The 17305-nt window shown below is 54.1% G+C and overlaps 2 protein-coding genes across 3 annotated transcripts in view; both read left to right on the forward strand.

Annotated features, from left to right (window-relative positions):
- The first annotated feature begins 4986 nt into the window (after nucleotides 1–4986).
- On the forward strand, nucleotides 4987–12617 carry SRF (serum response factor). Its single transcript, XM_065912725.1, has 7 exons — nucleotides 4987–5890; nucleotides 7636–7902; nucleotides 8940–9201; nucleotides 9746–9865; nucleotides 10906–11097; nucleotides 11438–11514; nucleotides 11744–12617. Exons 1-7 carry the CDS (start codon nucleotides 5375–5377, stop codon nucleotides 11837–11839), a joined length of 1530 nt encoding a protein of 509 aa, XP_065768797.1. The 5' UTR covers nucleotides 4987–5374; the 3' UTR covers nucleotides 11840–12617.
- Nucleotides 12618–15218: 2601 nt separating this feature from the next.
- CUL9 (cullin 9) overlaps nucleotides 15219–17305 on the forward strand; it is a 34926-nt gene continuing 32839 nt past the window's right edge. For both annotated transcript variants that reach the window (XM_065913348.1, XM_065913349.1), the window contains exon 1: nucleotides 15219–17181. In XM_065913348.1, coding sequence (XP_065769420.1) covers nucleotides 16467–17181 — 715 coding nt within the window. In that variant the 5' untranslated portion in view covers nucleotides 15219–16466. The remainder of the gene's footprint in view (nucleotides 17182–17305) is intronic.

Genomic DNA, 17305 nt, shown 5'->3' on the forward strand with positions numbered 1-17305 from the left:
CATTCCAACACAGGTGTGAAAAGTGGGTGCAATAATTGAATTCACCCCAGTTTGCAATGTTAAAAATTATCTCCTGTGGTTGAAATTCTGGGAAGGCAGTACTCTAGAAGGTCATTCATCACTTGAGCCTCTTCTAACCTGGTCGTCTTTGACTGCTCTACAGCCACTAACATAGCCGGTTACGCCCGCCTTTTTGGGGTGCTGCGTCATTGTATCATGCAGGATCTTTCAGTGTGGGGTGTGGGTTCTCTAGTCGTGGTGCGCAGGCTCAGTAGATACGGCACCCTCAGGCTTAGTTGCCCCACGGCATGTAGGATCTTAGTTGCCCGACCTGGGATTGAACCCACATCCCGGCATTGCAGGGTGGATTCTTAACCACTGGACCACCAGGAAGCCCCCACATCTGCCTTTTTGAACTCTGTTGTCTTGCCTTTGGTGATGGTACCCCATGTACACTTTCTCTAACCTTCTACAGCCCTGGCTGTGGCTTCCCTCTTCTGCCTGCTTCAGGGATGGCTGTTCTCCTGGTTTCTGTCCTTGGCCTTCCTCTCTCTACATTCTCAGCCTCAGGAATCTCCTCTTACCTCGTGTGGCTTTAATTGGCCCTCCAGTGTGGACAGTTCCCAACGCATTAGCTTCAATTCCAGCCTTTACCTCAAGCTTCAGACTCAAACTCCCTTTTTTCTAACAGGGCATTTCTCTCTACCTGTTTCCGTGGACCCAAACTGAACTTAACCTCTCTCTCAAACCTGTCCCTCCAGCCAAGTTCCCTGTTTCCATTGTTGGTACCATGGTTTATAGAGGAGTCATCCTTACTTAGAATCTCAACCCATCGTGCGCCCTCTTTGAGCTCTCCGTGCAGCTCATCACCAAGATCTATTTATTCTGTCTGTACTCTGTTTCTGCCTTTGCTTAGTTTAAGGGAAAACTCTTTTTGCATAAAAGTGATACTGAGGACTTACCTGATGGTCCAGTGGCTAAGACTCTGTGCTCCCAGTGCAGGGGCCCTGGGTTCCATCCCTGGTCAGGGAACTAGATCCTGCATGCTGCAACTAAAGATACCACATGCTGCAGCTAAAAGATCTCAAGTGCCACAACTAAGGCCCGGGACAGCCAAATAAAAAAAATGTTTTAAGTAATATGATCATGGAAGAAGTCAAGTGGTACAGATTTGTATAAAGCAAAAAATACATTCCTGTAGTCCCCAAAGCCCACTTTCCGGTGGTAAGCACAATGAGTGTTTGCAGCGTGGCCGTCCTGACTTTTCCTGGGGACACTGACTCATGACCTTTTCATTCCCACTGACACTGCCATTGAGACCTCTTTTCTTCTATGTGAAGTTAAGAATCCCTGTGTAAAGGTTAATCCCAATGCAAACAATTTTATTTATTGGCTGCGCTGGGTCTTCGCTGCTTCGTGCAGGCTTTCTTTAATTGCCATCAGTGAGGGCTGCTCTTCCTTGCAGTGTACAGGCTTTCTCATTGTGGTGGCTTTTCTTGTTACAGAGCACAGGCTCTCGAGCGCACCAGCTTCAGTAATTGTGGCCTGCAGGCTTTAGAGCGCAGCTTCAATAGTTGCGGCGCACAGGCTTATTTGCTCCACTATATGTGGAATATTCCCAGACTAGGGATCAAACCTGTGTCCCCTGCACTGGCGGGCAGATTCTTATCTACTGCACTACCAGGGAAATCTGAAAACAATTTTTTCCCCCAACTTATTTATTTGGCTGTGCTGGGCCTTGGTTGCTCGGTTGTGGCATGGAGAATCTAGTTCCCTGACCAGGGATGTAGCCGGGGCCCCTGTGTTGGGAGCTGGGAGTCTTACCTGCTGGGCCACCAGGGAAGTTCCATGAAAATAGTTTTAGAGTGTTAGCAATTTTTCTTTTTCTTTTGTGATAGCAATTTTTCAAAAGCAATCTTAAGTTTGTTCTGATTTCATTTGGGTGATAAAAATCGGAAGAAAGAAAGGTCAGGTAGGAATGGTATAGAATGAGGGGAGCTGCCTGGAATCTTGATGCCCTTCTGGAGGTCCTTCATGGTCTGGATGGACAGGGGGCTACTGCGGTCGAGGCCTTATCGGAAAGGCACCAAACTCACATTCCACGGAGGCCAGGAAGGGGACTTATCTGAGTTCAGTGGGCTGTTCGGAGTCTGTGGGGAACCTGAGAGCAAACGCCTCTTCTATAGCCATCATTCAGCTGCCCTCCAACCTGTTGTACTCTTGTGGTCATGTAGGTCCAGAGTTGCTAAAAATTCCAATTCTTTTTAGAAAGGCTGTATATTCAGATTTTTATGTAAAATATCCTGATTTGAAAATATTCTGTGGTTAAAACAAAACACACTTATGAACCAGTTTTTTTTTTTTTTTTTAATCATTGTGTTTGTCTTTTTTTAATTTGACTACACCAGTTCTCAGCTGCAGTAGGCAGGATATTTGATCTTCTTTGTAGCATGTGGTATCTAGTTCCCTGACCAGGGATCAAACCCAGGCCCCCTGTACTGGGAGTGTGGCGTCTTAGCCACTGGACCACCAGGAAGGTCCCTGAACCAGTTTTCATTTGAACTTTATCCAACAATCAGCAGTTTTGTTTCCTGAACCTGCAGTAATGTGGTGTGGGTGGAGGTCTGCTCCCTCCTCCCCTTGCCCCCCCAGCTTTCGTTACAAAGGGTCATGAAGATGAAGTCATGGCAAGCAGGCGCAGGAGCTGTGGCACTAATACTGGTGGTGCCCCTAACACTGGGGTTGGGTGAAATGGGGGACCCGTAAACCTGTGAAGGGAAGCCGAGCATGCTCCTTGTGGACCCCCTTTGCTGTGGACGAGGCAGACAGCTGTGGTTCTCTGCTGAGAACCCTTCATGTGCCTAAACTAGGCATCTCAAACAGAAAAGTATTTAGAAGCCAGGTGAGAATGAATCCCGATGGCTGTGGTTGTAAGACTGTGAAGCTCAAGACAAATCCCAAGCAGTCATTTGTGGCCCCTGAAGCCTGTCTGGAACCTATTTATCTATTTGACCTGTTCTTCCTCTTGAGCTAACACATTCCATATGTTTAACTACCTGTTTTGTGGAGTAAATTAGGAAAAGAGGAGGAAAAAACTCCTTAAAAAACTATTAGAAAAGGGGGATGAGGAGGGCTCTTAATTCCTCTATTTGGGGTTTAATGAACAAGCTGTGTTTTTAGTTATGTTTGTGCATGTATGTATGTATATATACACATGATATCTCACAAATCTTGAATATACTTAATTTCAGTATTATTCAAAGTCCTTGGATTGCAATTCACAGTGAGATATGTAGTTGACATTGTCATCTAGTTCACACACATTGAACCATATGAAATCAACAGTATCCCACCCTCGACCTATAAAATGGCAACTTTATATTGTTCAAACTAAAAATAATGCAAAGAGAAGTAAACAAGAATATTTACTCTTGTTTTTTTTTGTGAGACCCATTAAATTAATAATAATTTACATGCTGGATGCAGTATACTAAATTGCAGTATACTAAATATATACTAAATATACTTATCACTACTACTTTATTCACTACCGACTGCTTTATTTAATCTTTACAGTAATTTTAAGGTGGGAATCATCACTCTCTCCCAATCGCCTTAAACATAAGGTGATTATCTCACCACTCGGACCACCACTGCACTTTAATCTGTATCTCATCTCATCTTTATTAAGAACCTGGAGGCATGGGTACCAACAGTGAAGTCATGTGGAGTTTGGAGAGGTCAAACACTTATTTCCAGGATCAGGGCTAGGAAGAGGCAACTTTCAGATTTCAATAATTTCTGTAATAGTGAAGTTCAAGTCACTTTAACTGCCTTGTAGTTGAGAACCAGACCCAGACTGTAAACCTGGGTTTTGCAGCACTCCAGTCTAACTCCGCCCCGCCCCCCACCATGGGCTTTTCATGGTTTTCAAGAGAAGTATGTGTGTGTGTGTGTGTGTGTGTGTGTGTGTGTGTGTGTTGCACTGTGTGTGTGTGTGTGTGTGTGTTGCAGTGTGTGTGTGCCGCGCGTGTGCGCACTTGCTTAAACTTTCTGTTGGTCTGTGTGTTGCACTGTGTGTGTTGCAGTGTCTGCGCGTGTGTGCCGCGCGTGTGTGCACTTGCTTGCTTAAACTTTCTGCTCCTCTACACTTTTTCCCAGGCCTCTGCACTGGCTGGGGGTGGGCTTTATCCCTGGGACCACCCCCTCCCCCAGTCCAGCCCGCAGCTGGAAGTCTTCACAGATCTTCATCTCTCCTCCCTGCCCCCATTGGCGACCGGGAGGCCGACTGTCTCCCCGGGTCTTTTCCAGATGTACGTCTGCCAAAGATCCCCGCCCCCCGCAACCAGTATAGAGAATGATGAATGAGGAGAGGGGAGCCGTCCTGGTGGGAAAGTGTCGTCTCCTTGAAAAGAGAGGGGAAGGGAAAGGAAGTGGCTGGGGGGAGGGGAATTGGTGGAGCCGAGAGGCCGCGCGGCGCGACAGGTCTGGACAGCGGGGACCCAAGCCTCCTCTGCTCGGCCAGTAACGTTGACTCCCTCTGGAGGGCTTGGGGAAGTGCTCTAATCCCTGCACTCCCTGGGAATTTGGGCTGCATATAATTTACTGCAATCCGCACAATCCACTCAGGGACTATCCCAGTGTTGGCTTCCAGCCCTTGCAGCGCCGAGTTCCCAGTGCGGCTCCCTCTCCGCAAGACTGCGCTCCAGTGCTCTTCCAGGCTTCCTCTCTGCAGGTTCCTCCCAATTCTCTACCATTCTCTGGCCAGGGGGGCGGAGTCGTACCTCCTCTCCTGTTCCTTTAAGAGGCGTCGGCTCCTCCCCTTTTGGAGTCGCCTTCTGACGCGGGATGACAGCAGCGAGTTCGGTATGTCTATGCAAATAAGCGCCCCCTGTGGGCCAATGGGGAGCGGAGGTGCCGGAACCGCGGACCAATGGGGCGGGGGTGCAGGGGCTCACCATATAAGGAGCGGCCTCGCCATAAAAGGAAACATTGTATCTCTTTATATGGGGGGAAGGGTCGGGGGATCCCTCGCCGCCAGCGCGTGGTCCCGGCCCCCTCCACCCGCCGTCTCGGCCGCGGCCGGCAGCCCCTGCCCCCCGGGGGACGCTGACGGCCGCCGGGCGCGCCGCCCTAGCGTACGGACAGGGGGCGCTCCGCGCGGCCTGGGGCAACCCGGGCCACAGGGGCAGGAAAGTGAGGGCCCAGGTCGGCCCGGGCGTGCAGGGGCCCCGGGTTCGCAGCGGTAGCGGCGGCAGCGATAGCGGCATTAGCAGCAGCGGGAGCACCGGGTTGAGCCGGGAAGCCGATGGCGGCGGCGGCGGCGGCTCCGATTCCTCGCTGACTGCCCGTCCGCCCTCCTGCATTGAGCGCCATGTTACCGAGCCAAGCTGGGGCCGCGGCGGCGCTGGGCCGGGGCTCAGCCCTGGGGGGCAGCCTGAACCGGACGCCGACGGGGCGGCCGGGCGGTGGAGGCGGCGGGACTAGAGGGGCTAACGGGGGCCGGGTCCCCGGGAACGGCGCAGGGCTCGGGCCGGGCCGCCTTGAGCGGGAGGCTGCAGCAGCAGCGACAACCACCCCGGCGCCCACCGCGGGGGCCCTCTACAGCGGCAGCGAGGGTGACTCGGAGTCGGGCGAAGAGGAGGAGCTGGGCGCCGAGCGGCGCGGCCTGAAGCGGAGCCTGAGCGAGATGGAGCTCGGTGTGGTGGTCGGTGGGCCTGAGGCGGCGGCGGCGGCCACGGGGGGCTACGGGCCAGTGAGCGGCGCGGTGAGCGGGGCCAAGCCGGGTAAGAAGACTCGGGGCCGCGTGAAGATCAAGATGGAGTTCATCGACAACAAGCTGCGGCGCTACACGACCTTCAGCAAGAGGAAGACGGGCATCATGAAGAAGGTACCGGGCTGGGAGGCTGACCGGCCAACGGGAGCCCGGGAGGGTGGGGACGCGCAAGGGGAGCCCGGGAGGAAGGCAGAGCCGAGGCGGAGGTGAGAGGCGGCGAGTCCGCAGGAGGTGTGTGGGAGGGGTTGACTGTTGCCCCGGGAGGGTGAAAGGGGAGGGGCCGCCAGGGAAATGTGGGGAGAGGGGAGATGCCGCGAATGTCCGGAAAAGCGAGGAAAGGCGCCGAGGTGGGAGTGACGGGCGCGAGAGAGGAACCGGGCCCTTGCAGAGCGGAGGAGTGAAGAGTGGTGATGGGAGGCTGCGGGGCTCCCGGGGAGGTGGTGAATGAGACCGAGGGGTCAGTAGGTCCAGGGCTCTCTGGTGTTCCGGGGAAGGCGCCGGAAAAGCGGGGAACAGATGAGAAGGTATGGGGGAGAGGAGGCTGGATCTGTATAACAACAATGAGCGAACATGTGTGGGAGGAAGGTGGGCATCGCTAGAGTGGTGCTGGTTGGAAGGACGGGCAGGGCTGATGACCGAATGGGGCTCAAGAGCCCCAGTTAAGGGAGCAGGGCAGGAAAACGGATGCTACCCTGAGCATCAGAAACCAAGTCCTGCGATGACCATGGGTCTTCGTGCATCTACTGGAAGCCGGCACACTCCCTGCAGGACAGGCCTCAGAACCATTTGCCCTTGGCATAAGTGGGATTTCCAGCCTTAGGGAAAAAATCGGTGCACGGAGTTGGGGGAGAAGGTTTGCAGAGGTACCTAGCAATGCCTCCTCTTCTAGCAGATTATCCAGTGAAAAGAATGAGGAAAGGAGTAGTCTTTGGGCTATAGAAGATACGGGAAGGGATGCAAGCAGAGGAACTGGGAAACAAGAAGCTTGAACTCTGGAAACATTGGCTGGTGTTTATATCCATACCATATAGAAACCAAGGCTGCTTCCAGTGGGTTGTGGAACTTTATTGGGAGTGAGGATGCCACCTATGGGGCCATCCTTGAAGGCCCCTTCCTGGCTTTATGGCAGGGTCAGTTCAGTCGCTCAATGTCTGACTCTTTGTGACCCCATGGACTGCAGCACACCAGGCTTCCCTGTCCATCACCAACTCTCGGAGCTTGCTCAAACTCGTGCCCATCGAGTTGGTATTATGGCAGGGTAGTAGTCGCTAATCTAGCTGCCATCTCCCATCACTCCAGACACTGTTGCCTCAAGACAAAGAAAGTGAAAAGGGGGAGCAGAGTCTTATAGAGCAGGACAAAATGGCAACAGGTTAGTGCCTGTGCAGTTTCTGGAAAGAAATATGGGACATTTCGAGTTTAGGTGGCTCCTTATCCCTGACATCTATGTGCTACTCAGTGTAGTAGCGACTTCATCCTGGTCCCTGTGACGGTGAGGAGGTGGTGGGAGCCATCTCTTCGTGAGACTCTGGCACCAAGCTGTAGTGTGGAGCAGCTCCCTGGGCCACTCTGTGTCTGCTGAGGTTAATTGCTCTGTCACCAGGAGCTGTGACTATTTGCTTGGGGTCTCTGCTGGTCAGTGGGGCTGTTCCTCAAAGGAGGGGCATGGGGTTTTTCTACTCTTCAGCTAACCTTCAGATATCCTTCAGACAGGACCCCCTTAGAGTCACTGGAGAGGAAGGTCATTATGGGAGTGGGAACTTGAGATCATAGTGTACTTCCCTCTCTTTCCTACTAGCCAAGGAAGGTAGCGATTAAACATTTTGCTGTTCTACCCATCTCCTCCCCCCTACCCCCAGGCCTATGAGCTGTCCACGCTGACAGGGACACAGGTGCTGTTGCTGGTGGCCAGTGAGACAGGCCATGTGTATACCTTTGCCACCCGCAAACTGCAGCCCATGATCACCAGTGAGACTGGCAAGGCACTGATTCAGACCTGCCTCAACTCGCCAGACTCTCCACCCCGCTCAGACCCCACCACAGACCAGAGAATGAGTGCCACCGGCTTTGAAGAGACAGACCTCACCTACCAGGTGTCGGAGTCCGACAGCAGTGGGGAGACCAAGGTGTGTTTGGGTCTCCTGTCTGAGGGGATGGAAGGGGAAGGACCTGACCAGCAGAGAGGGGAAGAAGGGGTCTCTCTCCCCTGGCCTGGACAGGTGGATAGGTGCCTACTGATGTGGAGTGGAGCCGGGTTAGTGCCCCGCATCTTAAGGTACAGGTGTCCATCCTCGCTATCCTGACAGGAGGCCGGCCCCCTAGATAAGCGGGCGGCCTCCGTGCCCATATAAGGCCGGCTCCGGCTCCACGCCGGCCTCCCGCCTGCAGCCCGCCTGCCTGGCAGGGCTCTTGCATTCCTCCCGCCAGCTGTCTCCCTGCTGGGGGCGGGGGCGTCGCTTAGCCCTGCCCTCCTGGCTGACTGGGTCGCCCGGGAATAGGAAGGGAGCACTTATGGGTTCCAGGGTCCAGGGAAGCCAGCACTGTCAGCAGGCCGGCTGATTGGCTACGCTGGTGACTACCTTACTAGCCAGCCGCCTGCCTCTTCAGGATGTCCGGGCCTGCGCACGTTAGGGAGTGTATTCACTCGGCTGTTAGGGATGCCGGCCCTGGTTACGCCTCCCCCTTCCTTTTCCCGGTTAGGAGGGGGGCGGGGCTTCCTCTCCTTACTGCTCTGGGGAGCTCCACCTTCCGGGTGGCTCTTCACGAACTGGCCAATCGGAGGAAGCGGCACTGTTTGCCTTAGCAACGCCTCCGCCAATCAGGGGCTTGGAGCTCCACTGTTTGGCCAACGTCCCGCGCTGACCCACCTCCAGGGTCTGAACCCCCCTCAGTTCTCTGGGCTTGGTTCTCATCTCGTGGCTTTCTCCTTCTTCTAAGAACAAAGGCTCCCTGAGGGGAGAGTCCGTGTTCTAGACTCCCCAATCTTTTAGTGGTAGGGTTAGTTTATTCCCAGGACATTTTGCTGAATGAATAGTCTTTGGTGCTTCATTGCCAGACCCCTCAAGATCGCTCTCAAACCCTAAGTTCCCTGAAAAACTGAAAAACCTATCTCAGAAGCAGGATCTGGGAAAGGCTCACCACTCCATCTTTACTCTGGGTGTAGGATACACTGAAGCCGGCGTTTACCGTCACCAACCTGCCGGGTACCACCTCCACCATCCAGACAGCACCCAGCACCTCTACCACCATGCAAGTCAGCAGCGGCCCCTCCTTTCCCATCACCAACTACCTGGCACCAGTGTCTGCTAGCGTCAGCCCCAGCGCTGTCAGTAGTGCCAACGGGACTGTGCTGAAGAGTACAGGCAGCGGCCCCGTTTCCTCCGGAGGCCTCATGCAGCTGCCTACCAGCTTCACCCTCATGCCCGGTGAGTCACAAGGGGCAAACTGAGCATGCTAAGAGTGGGTTTAGGGCTGGTGCAAGAAGAAGGTCTTTCTTTACTCAGAAGGAGGGTGGACAGGGGCCAGAGCCTGAGAGAAGCCTCTTATGTCCCAATGGTAGGCATGCCTCTCCCCCCTGGGACTTGAACTGTCCTTGTCAATAAATTTCCACCATACACTCGGGTTTTGTGTAGCAAGCCCAGCTCTGTGCCGCCACTGCCACAGGGACAACAGACATTCTACCACTTCCCTACCTTGACTGGAAGGCAGATTGTATCCTTGATGGATGGGTGCCTGCTCCTGTGTCAATCAAAGAGGGGAGAGGCAGGGTCTGGGGAAGGGCAAAAACAGAGTATGGAAGCCCCTGGAGGTAAGATTCTGGACCTCAGGGGCCTCTTTGGCTCTCAGGAAGGACAGTGATGGGAGTTGGGGATAGAATGTCAGCCCCTTGGGCCTGGAGGTGTTTGAGGGTGCTTGGTGAAGGTGGTGGGTAGGTAGGACAGAGCACAAGTAAGTCTCTGTGTCTTATAGGTGGGGCAGTGGCCCAGCAGGTCCCAGTGCAGGCCATTCAGGTGCACCAGGCCCCACAGCAAGCGTCTCCCTCTCGCGACAGCAGCACAGACCTCACGCAGACCTCCTCCAGCGGGACAGGTATAGCTTGAAACTCTGTCACCTCCCTGCCCTGTCTCATTCATGAGTCCTAGCAGCAGGTGCCCAAGATTATCCATCCTGTAACTAAGGTCAGCAAATTTCTTAATGTGGAGACTGAGGCTTTTGGATTAACTAACCCTTTCCTTAATCCTTATGAGAAAGTCAGGTGAGGATGGCTGGTTTTGAATCCTGCCCTGCAGTGGGGCTGTGAATTTCAGGAAGAAATTGAGGACCATTGAGGTCACTCTCCTTCTCACTCAGGTGAAAAGCCTGAGGCCCTGAAAGAAGTTCCTTTCCCACAGACACACATTTGCTCAGTTGCCAGGAAGTATTTACAGAGCACTTGTCTCATTGTGGGAGGGTATCCTAGCTTTTGAGTAATCATAAGTCCCCTCCATGTCTCTAGTCATTTTAGAAATGATGAGACACTTTCAAAATAAAATTACTTTGAAGTTCTTGTTAATCACAACCCTGTTGTGATTGGTCTGTGGAAGGAGAACCATCATCACCTGGGAGCTTGATAGAAATGCAGACTCTCAAGCCTCACCCCAAACATACTGAATCAGAATCTGCACTTTTAACAAGATCCCCCAGTGACTGTACACACATTTAACATTGGAGAAGTGCTTGTTTAAAAGCTGGTTCTGTTAGCCGCATGTTGAGGAAGAGGGAGGAGGAGTAAGAATGGATGAGAAATGGGGTGGAGGTTCTCTCTCAGAGAAGAGTATATGAGTCTCCTTGGCTTGGGTTAGTCATTGTAATCTTTGTTTTTCCCAGGGCCTTGGGGTCTTGGAACAAAGCAGATAGATAATCGAATAAAATGATGTGATAGGATACACTAAAAGGTTGGTGCGGTTGTGTTCAAGCAAAAAATAAGGCTTTTCTCAGTCAATGACAGGAAACAGAGGAAGAAGCTTTGTCTAGGTTTCGACCTGGGAAATGGCAGGAGGGCTCTGGAGGCCTGGAGTTCCTGGGGGTGGGATGGGTGCTCTCAGTCAGCACCAGTGCCAGCCTCCCTGATGTGTGTCTGTGTTTGCCAGTGACGTTGCCTGCCACCATCATGACGTCATCTGTGCCCACAACTGTGGGCGGCCACATGATGTACCCCAGCCCCCATGCGGTGATGTATGCGCCCACCTCGGGCCTGGCTGATGGCAGCCTCACTGTGCTCAATGCCTTCTCCCAGGCGCCATCCACCATGCAGGTGTCCCACAGCCAGGTCCAGGAGCAAGGTGAGTCAGGGGCAGGGCTGCAGAAAGGAGGACCATTTCCTCCCTCTCACACACACACACTCACACACTCACATGTCTCCCCTCAACTCACATGCACACGCTCACACATACGCAAACCAGATGTTCACACATTTACCTATATGTATACACACACAGATGCTTGCACACACACTCGAACACCCACACTCACATGCACACTTGACACATTTGGACACTCACCCATGGGCACTTACATCTGAGACTCACCCAGTCAACTTGTGCACTCACCATCACACCTCCAAGATCTGGAAGTTTCTCTTGAGCAAGTGATTTGAGTCTCTCCTGTGGTTATCTCGTGCAGGTGGCGTCCCCCAGGTGTTCCTCACAGCACCATCTGGGACAGTGCAGATCCCAGTTTCTGCAGTTCAGCTTCACCAGGTAGCTGGGGGCACCTTCCATTCCAGCCAGCCAGCCTCTTCTTTATCTTGACTTGGGGAATTTCATTACGGGGTAGTCCAAGCCAAAATCCTTAGCCGGGAGGCCCGTCTATTTTCCTGGTCAGGCCTGGGTGGTGGGCAGGTGGGCGGGCGGGCAGGCAGGGGGTAGCCTGAGCTGGCCAGTCAGTTCCAGCCCCCCACCTCCTCCTTACACACCCCCTTCCCTCCAGATGGCTGTGATAGGGCAGCAGGCCGGGAGCAGCAGCAACCTCACCGAATTACAGGTGGTGAACCTGGACGCCGCCCACAGCACCAAGAATGACTGATCCGCCCTGCCGCCCTGGACAGATGGCCCAAGGGACGGCGCCACTTATTTATTGTTGCCTTTTCACGTTTTCTTTACACACATGTTGACGGGCCGCAGGAGGGAGGCGGGGAGGAGCGTGGGCAGCCACAGGACTGAGCCCTCTCACTCCAGCCAAAGAAACGGGCCAGCCTGCCCTCCACCCCGGCCTCCCGCCCCCTGCCCCGCTCTAGCTCCGCCTCCCATTTCTGTTGATGGTGGGGCTGCCCTCCCTCCTCAGACTCCCCTTGCCAGCTTGGCTCCATGTTTGCCATGAGTATTAGCTTACCCGATGGGACCGTGCCCCCCCCACCACCACACACACAGGTCTCTGTGGGACTAGGCACTGGGTCCCCCTGAGGAAGCAGTTGGGGGGGCCTCTCCCCAGTCTCCTTGCTGACCCCACGTCAGCACCGTGTCTGCCACAGGCTGGGTCAGCAGAGCCCGCCCCCTGCCCCTCAGGGAGCCAGCTGGGGAGATGGGGCTTCTTCCCTCAAGCCGTGCCGTGGCCCCTACAGCTCCTGAGCAGCGGGGCCTGTGCGCCAGCACAGCAGATTCCCAGGGCGACCTGCCCTGCCCTGCTCTGCCCTGCCGCTCCGCTCGGAACTCCAGGGGCTGCTGGCTTGGAGGGAACCACCCGTGTTCCCTCTCCCCCTGTCTTCCCCCCTCTCCTCCCAGCTGCTTTACTTAAAGTTGATTTTGAACTTTTTATTTGAGGAGACGAAGTGAAAACAAATCTATAAATATATATTTTTAAAATATTTAACTTTTTTTTATGGCGTTTTTCTCGTCCCCCTCCCTGCCCAAGCTCCCCTTCCCTGGGGAGCCCTGAGGCTCCCCAGAACTGGCTGGGCCTCTGGGGACAGAGCCACCCCATGAGCTTGGGGCTCGCCAGTGTGGGGGGGGAGATTGCCCGGTCCTGGGTTGTTTCCAGGAAAAAACCGGGGGAGGGGCCCTCAGGCCATGCCCCAACGGGGTGGGGAGGGTGACCCACAGCTCCGGGCCTCTTTTTGCCCTTCAGGGCTGTTGCTAGGGAGAGGGAAGAGGGAGACCAAATGTGGGTGGGGGGTGGGAGGGTGTCAGAGGCAACTGACTTCATTTGTGCCACACGCATGGGCATTGCAGCCTTGCGCGCCCCCAGGCCTGCAGCTGCCTGGGGCCCAAGTTGCAGTGAGCAGGGTGGGGTCTGGGAGGGGGTGAGAGGCAGGATTGGGGGGCAGAAGAATTGGGAGCAGCTCTTGGGCTGAGTGTGGGGTTACGGGAGCCAGAAATGGCAGCTCTCCCAGGGAGTGAGCAGCTACTGTAACTTTTTAAAATTAAGACAAAAAGCCTTGAAGAAAATGACTTTATTTTTCTAAGTGTAACCTCAGTATTTATGTAATTTGTACAGGGGCCGTGCCCCACCCCCTCTGCCCCCTTTGGGGTAGATCTTGAGGGTGGGCCAACATAGGGGGAGGGTCTTTTACCCTGTGTCAGAGCCTACCTTCAGCACCTGTATCAGAGAGGGAGCTTTTTCAGAACAGGGCAGTGGGGGGTGGGTGGAGTTTTATTAACCCCTTAGGTCTGCCTTGAGTAGAAATAAGCCTGCTTCTGTGATTAGGTGAAGGGGTGGGGGAAGTTTTTACACACAGCCTAGTTATCATGGGGATGATTTGCCGACATGTTTGAGAACCTCCGGACCTCTAACCTCCTTTGCTGTCTTGCCCCAGTTTGGGGTGCCAAGATGGAAGCCATCTTTCTGGCTTTCCCCAGAAGATAGCAGGGGGCTTATGGGTGGCTTACAGATTGGGGCATGGCAAATCAGGGGTCAGAGAGTGGGGGAGCTTGGGACTCAGGTCTGCAACTGCCCAGCCCCTTTTCTCTACTCTTGTTTTCACTCCACCATCACTCACTCACTCCCCTCTCCCTTACACTGGGGAGGAGACCTTGATGAATTCCTCCTCTCCTTCCCACAAAAGACAGACCCAGTGAGTGAATCAGGCAAAGTGCTTATAATGTGTGTTGTGTGAGCGTGGCCTTGGGAGAACATGCGTGCGTCAAGGATGAGGTGGCATTTTTATGTGCAGCGACCCTTGGTGTTTCCCTTCCTTGGTGGCTCTGGGGTGTGTGTGTGTGTGTGTGTGTGTGTGTGTGTGCCTGAGTGAAAGTGTGTGTGCGAATGTGGGGTATGTATGTTAGTGGTTTCTACTTCCCCTGGGATCCTGACCCAGGAATAGTGGACATGGTCACAGTCCTATGTACAGAGCTTTCTTTTGTATTAAGAAAAAAATACTCTTTCAATAAATGTATCATTTTTGTGCACAGACTGTGGGGTCTTTGCCTTTCTTTTCCCATATTGGAGGGAGGGAGGGGGGTATGAACACAAACCTGAGAAACAAGAGTCTGTTTAATGAAATGCAAAGGGGTGCTTTTGGGCTGTTGAATTCTACTGATTTGACTTAAGGAACACATCGGGGGTGATGGTTAGGGCCTTTATCTTCAGCCCCAGCTGTGCTAGGTCCTTAGGTCAACACAGAGAGAAGCAATTTTAATTAATAGGAAAAAGAACGCAACCAATCCAAAGCCTAGGGTTTGGGGAACTCATGGCCACGTGACCTAGAGCAAACTAAGAGGACAGCCCTAGGATGGGAGTGTGCGTTTTCGTGGGAGACGAAGAAGGCAGACCCAGTAAAGGGCAAGGAGGGCTTCAAAGCCGATATTGGAACGGAAAGGGCGGCCTACAGCTGCGGAAAAAGGGGCCACGCTACCACGTCCCCGAAGCTCCCCGGGCAGCGCGCCCCCAGACGCGGGTACTACGCATGCTCCGCCGGCGCACGGTGCCGCCGCGCTCGGCTGTGGGCCGCGTTGGGACCCGTAGCCGCCCGGGTGTGCGAGAGCCGGCGGCGTGACCCGGAAGGGAGCCGCGGCGGAGGCGGGGCCAGCACTGCGGGACCGGCGCCGGGCCCCAGCGAGGGCCGAGCCGGGAGGTGGGAGGTGAGAGGAGAGTTCTGCGCCCTCCCCGCCCCTGCCCCGTCCCTTCCCCGGCTCCTTGGCCACTCTCCGTAGCGCTGACGACAGGAGCCAGGTCTTGCGGAGATTCGCTTGGTCGGTCCGGTCAGCCTCCTCCGACCGCGCCCCCCCACCTCCGGCGCCCCCCAAGCCAGTTCCCGCGGCGGGTGCGGGCCTCCCCCGCCGCCCCTGCTGACTTGCAAGCTCGGCCCTGACTTGCCACTTACGCTTACCTGCTGTCTCATCCCCGCAACCAAGACCTCGCCTCCGCATCTCAGTTTATTGCTCCTGTTCTCCAGCCCTTCCTCTCCCCCCATTTAGGCCTCTCCGATTGTGTTGCTTCATCTTGCTCATCAATTGTCCATCGCACATCACTTGGTTACCTCCCTGTCTTGCGCTCCTCCCCACCCCCCAACCTCCCGCATGCTATCTGGACCCCTACCCCCTTTGAGAGCCACATCCCGTCTTTCCCCTCTTCTTCACGCCTTTCTTCTATTCTCATCCTCTATCCATGTAACCCAACATGACCCCTGCTCTGATCACCATTTCTTCATTTGGGTTTGCTGTCCAGTTCTTATCCTCACCATTCCCTGTTGCCCCCACGCTGCTCCACATCTTTCCCTGAACTCTAACATAGCCGTCACTCCGCACCTACTTATAACCTTCTTCTGACACATTAGCGTTCTACTTACCTGGGGACTGCTCCTACCTTCTCCCTCACTAAGAATAGTAGTATTAGATTCTGTTTACTAGCACTCTCACTGTATGCTGGAGGCTGTTCTGAATGCTTTATATATGTGATCTTAGTAAGTTTTTATGACAGTTTTGTAAGTTGGGTTTAAATGTTATTATCTCGCAGAGGAGAAAACTGAGGCTTAGAGATTAACTGACTTGTCCAAAAGTACGCATATAAGAAGTGAAGGAGCCAGAATTCAGAGTCCCATTTATCTGAATCTGTACTGTATTGCCTCTCTTGATACCTCTACTGTCTCTTGACCTCATTCCCTACCCTTCAACTCCATGATTATTACCTACATCTAGATCCACTTGACTTAGACCTTTACCATACATACAGCATAATGGCAGGGTGGGACTTGGTTTTTTTCCTCCCATAATTTTATTTGGATCCCTAATCCCCTCTCCCTTTCCCAATGTTCTCATATCTTTTTCTCATCCAGTCATCTGCCTCCTTTAGCAGATGACTCTTCTTAATATCTGCCACAACCCACCCCTTTATACCCACATTCCAGCTTTAACCTGTCATTTATGCTCCCTGTCCTGCTCCTTCCCCCCATCCTGACTTTCCTGACTTGTTCTGGCCCCACTGTCTCACAGGCTGCTGTCCTACCTGCTCACCCATGTCATCCTTCTAAGTCCTGATCTGTACCCCTCAGCCGCCCTCCTGTTCTGCCCAAATTGTCCTGATTAATCATCAGCTGTCTTTGTTATCTTGCTTTCTCTTCTTCTCCTACTCTCTTGTAATTTCTTCCGTTTTGGAAACCTTTTCATTTCCTCCTGTCGGTGTTTTCCACTTTGTTCTCCTTCTCTTCCAAATCCCAAAGTGTGTTTAGGTTTTTTATTCCATCCTATTCTTGGCCTTTTCTCTTTGGCCTCCAAATTCCATGCAACCTACCAATCACCCCCCACCCTGTGTGCGCCTCAAGGTTCCACCCCCTTCACGTAGGTTTTTCTCTTTCCCACAGTGCCTCTGTCTCTCTCCTTGTGTGTCCCAGGAAGTCAGGATGGTGGGAGAACGGCGCACTGGGGACCTCATGGTGCCCTTGGGGCCCCGGCTACAGGCATATCCAGAAGAGCTCCTTCGACAGCGGCCTGGGCAGGATGGGCATCCTGAATACCTGATCCGATGGAGTGTCCTGAGGTGTGGGGAAGTGGGCAGAGTGGGTGTGGAGGAGGGCAAGGCAGAGCACATCCTCATGTGGCTGTCAGCCCCCGAGGTCTATGCCAGCTGCCCCATGCTGTTAGGTGAACGGGCGTTATCTAAGGGACCTCAGCACGAGACAGCTGGGGGTTCAGCAAGCTTTCCCCGAGATCCAGGCGGTCTGGATGACGTGGCCATGCGAGAGATGGAGGCCGACGTGCGGGCACTGGTGCGCAGGGCTGCCCGACAGCTGGCAGAAGGTGGGACCTCGAGCGTCACGGCCGCTGTGCTCCACACCATCCACGTGCTCAGCGCCTATGCCAGCATCGGACCCCTCGCCGGGGTCTTCAGGGAGACGGGCGCCCTGGACCTACTCATGCACATGTTGTGTAACCCTGAGCCTCAGATCCGTCGGAGTGCCGGCAAGATGCTGCAGGCCCTGGCAGCCCACGATGCTGGTGAGAGACAGCCATGGGGAGAAGGGAGCCCCTGGAGAGAATGGGGCCACAGGAGAAAGACAGGAGGAGGAGGGTTTCCCGGCTCTGTAAGAGCACCTAGTATTTGGTAGACATCAATTTCATT

Source organism: Muntiacus reevesi, chromosome 20 (assembly GCF_963930625.1).
Source record: "Muntiacus reevesi chromosome 20, mMunRee1.1, whole genome shotgun sequence".
NCBI lineage: Eukaryota > Metazoa > Chordata > Mammalia > Artiodactyla > Cervidae > Muntiacus > Muntiacus reevesi.

Bases quoted from the DNA above. Each gene is read 5' to 3' on its own strand.
- SRF (XM_065912725.1), top strand. From the start codon at position 5,375: ATGTTACCGAGCCAAGCTGGGGCCGCGGCGGCGCTGGGCCGGGGCTCA. The intron at 5,891-7,635 runs GTACCGGGCTGG...CCCTACCCCCAG, and splicing joins AGACGGGCATCATGAAGAAG to GCCTATGAGCTGTCCACGCT. The intron at 7,903-8,939 runs GTGTGTTTGGGT...CTCTGGGTGTAG, and splicing joins ACAGCAGTGGGGAGACCAAG to GATACACTGAAGCCGGCGTT.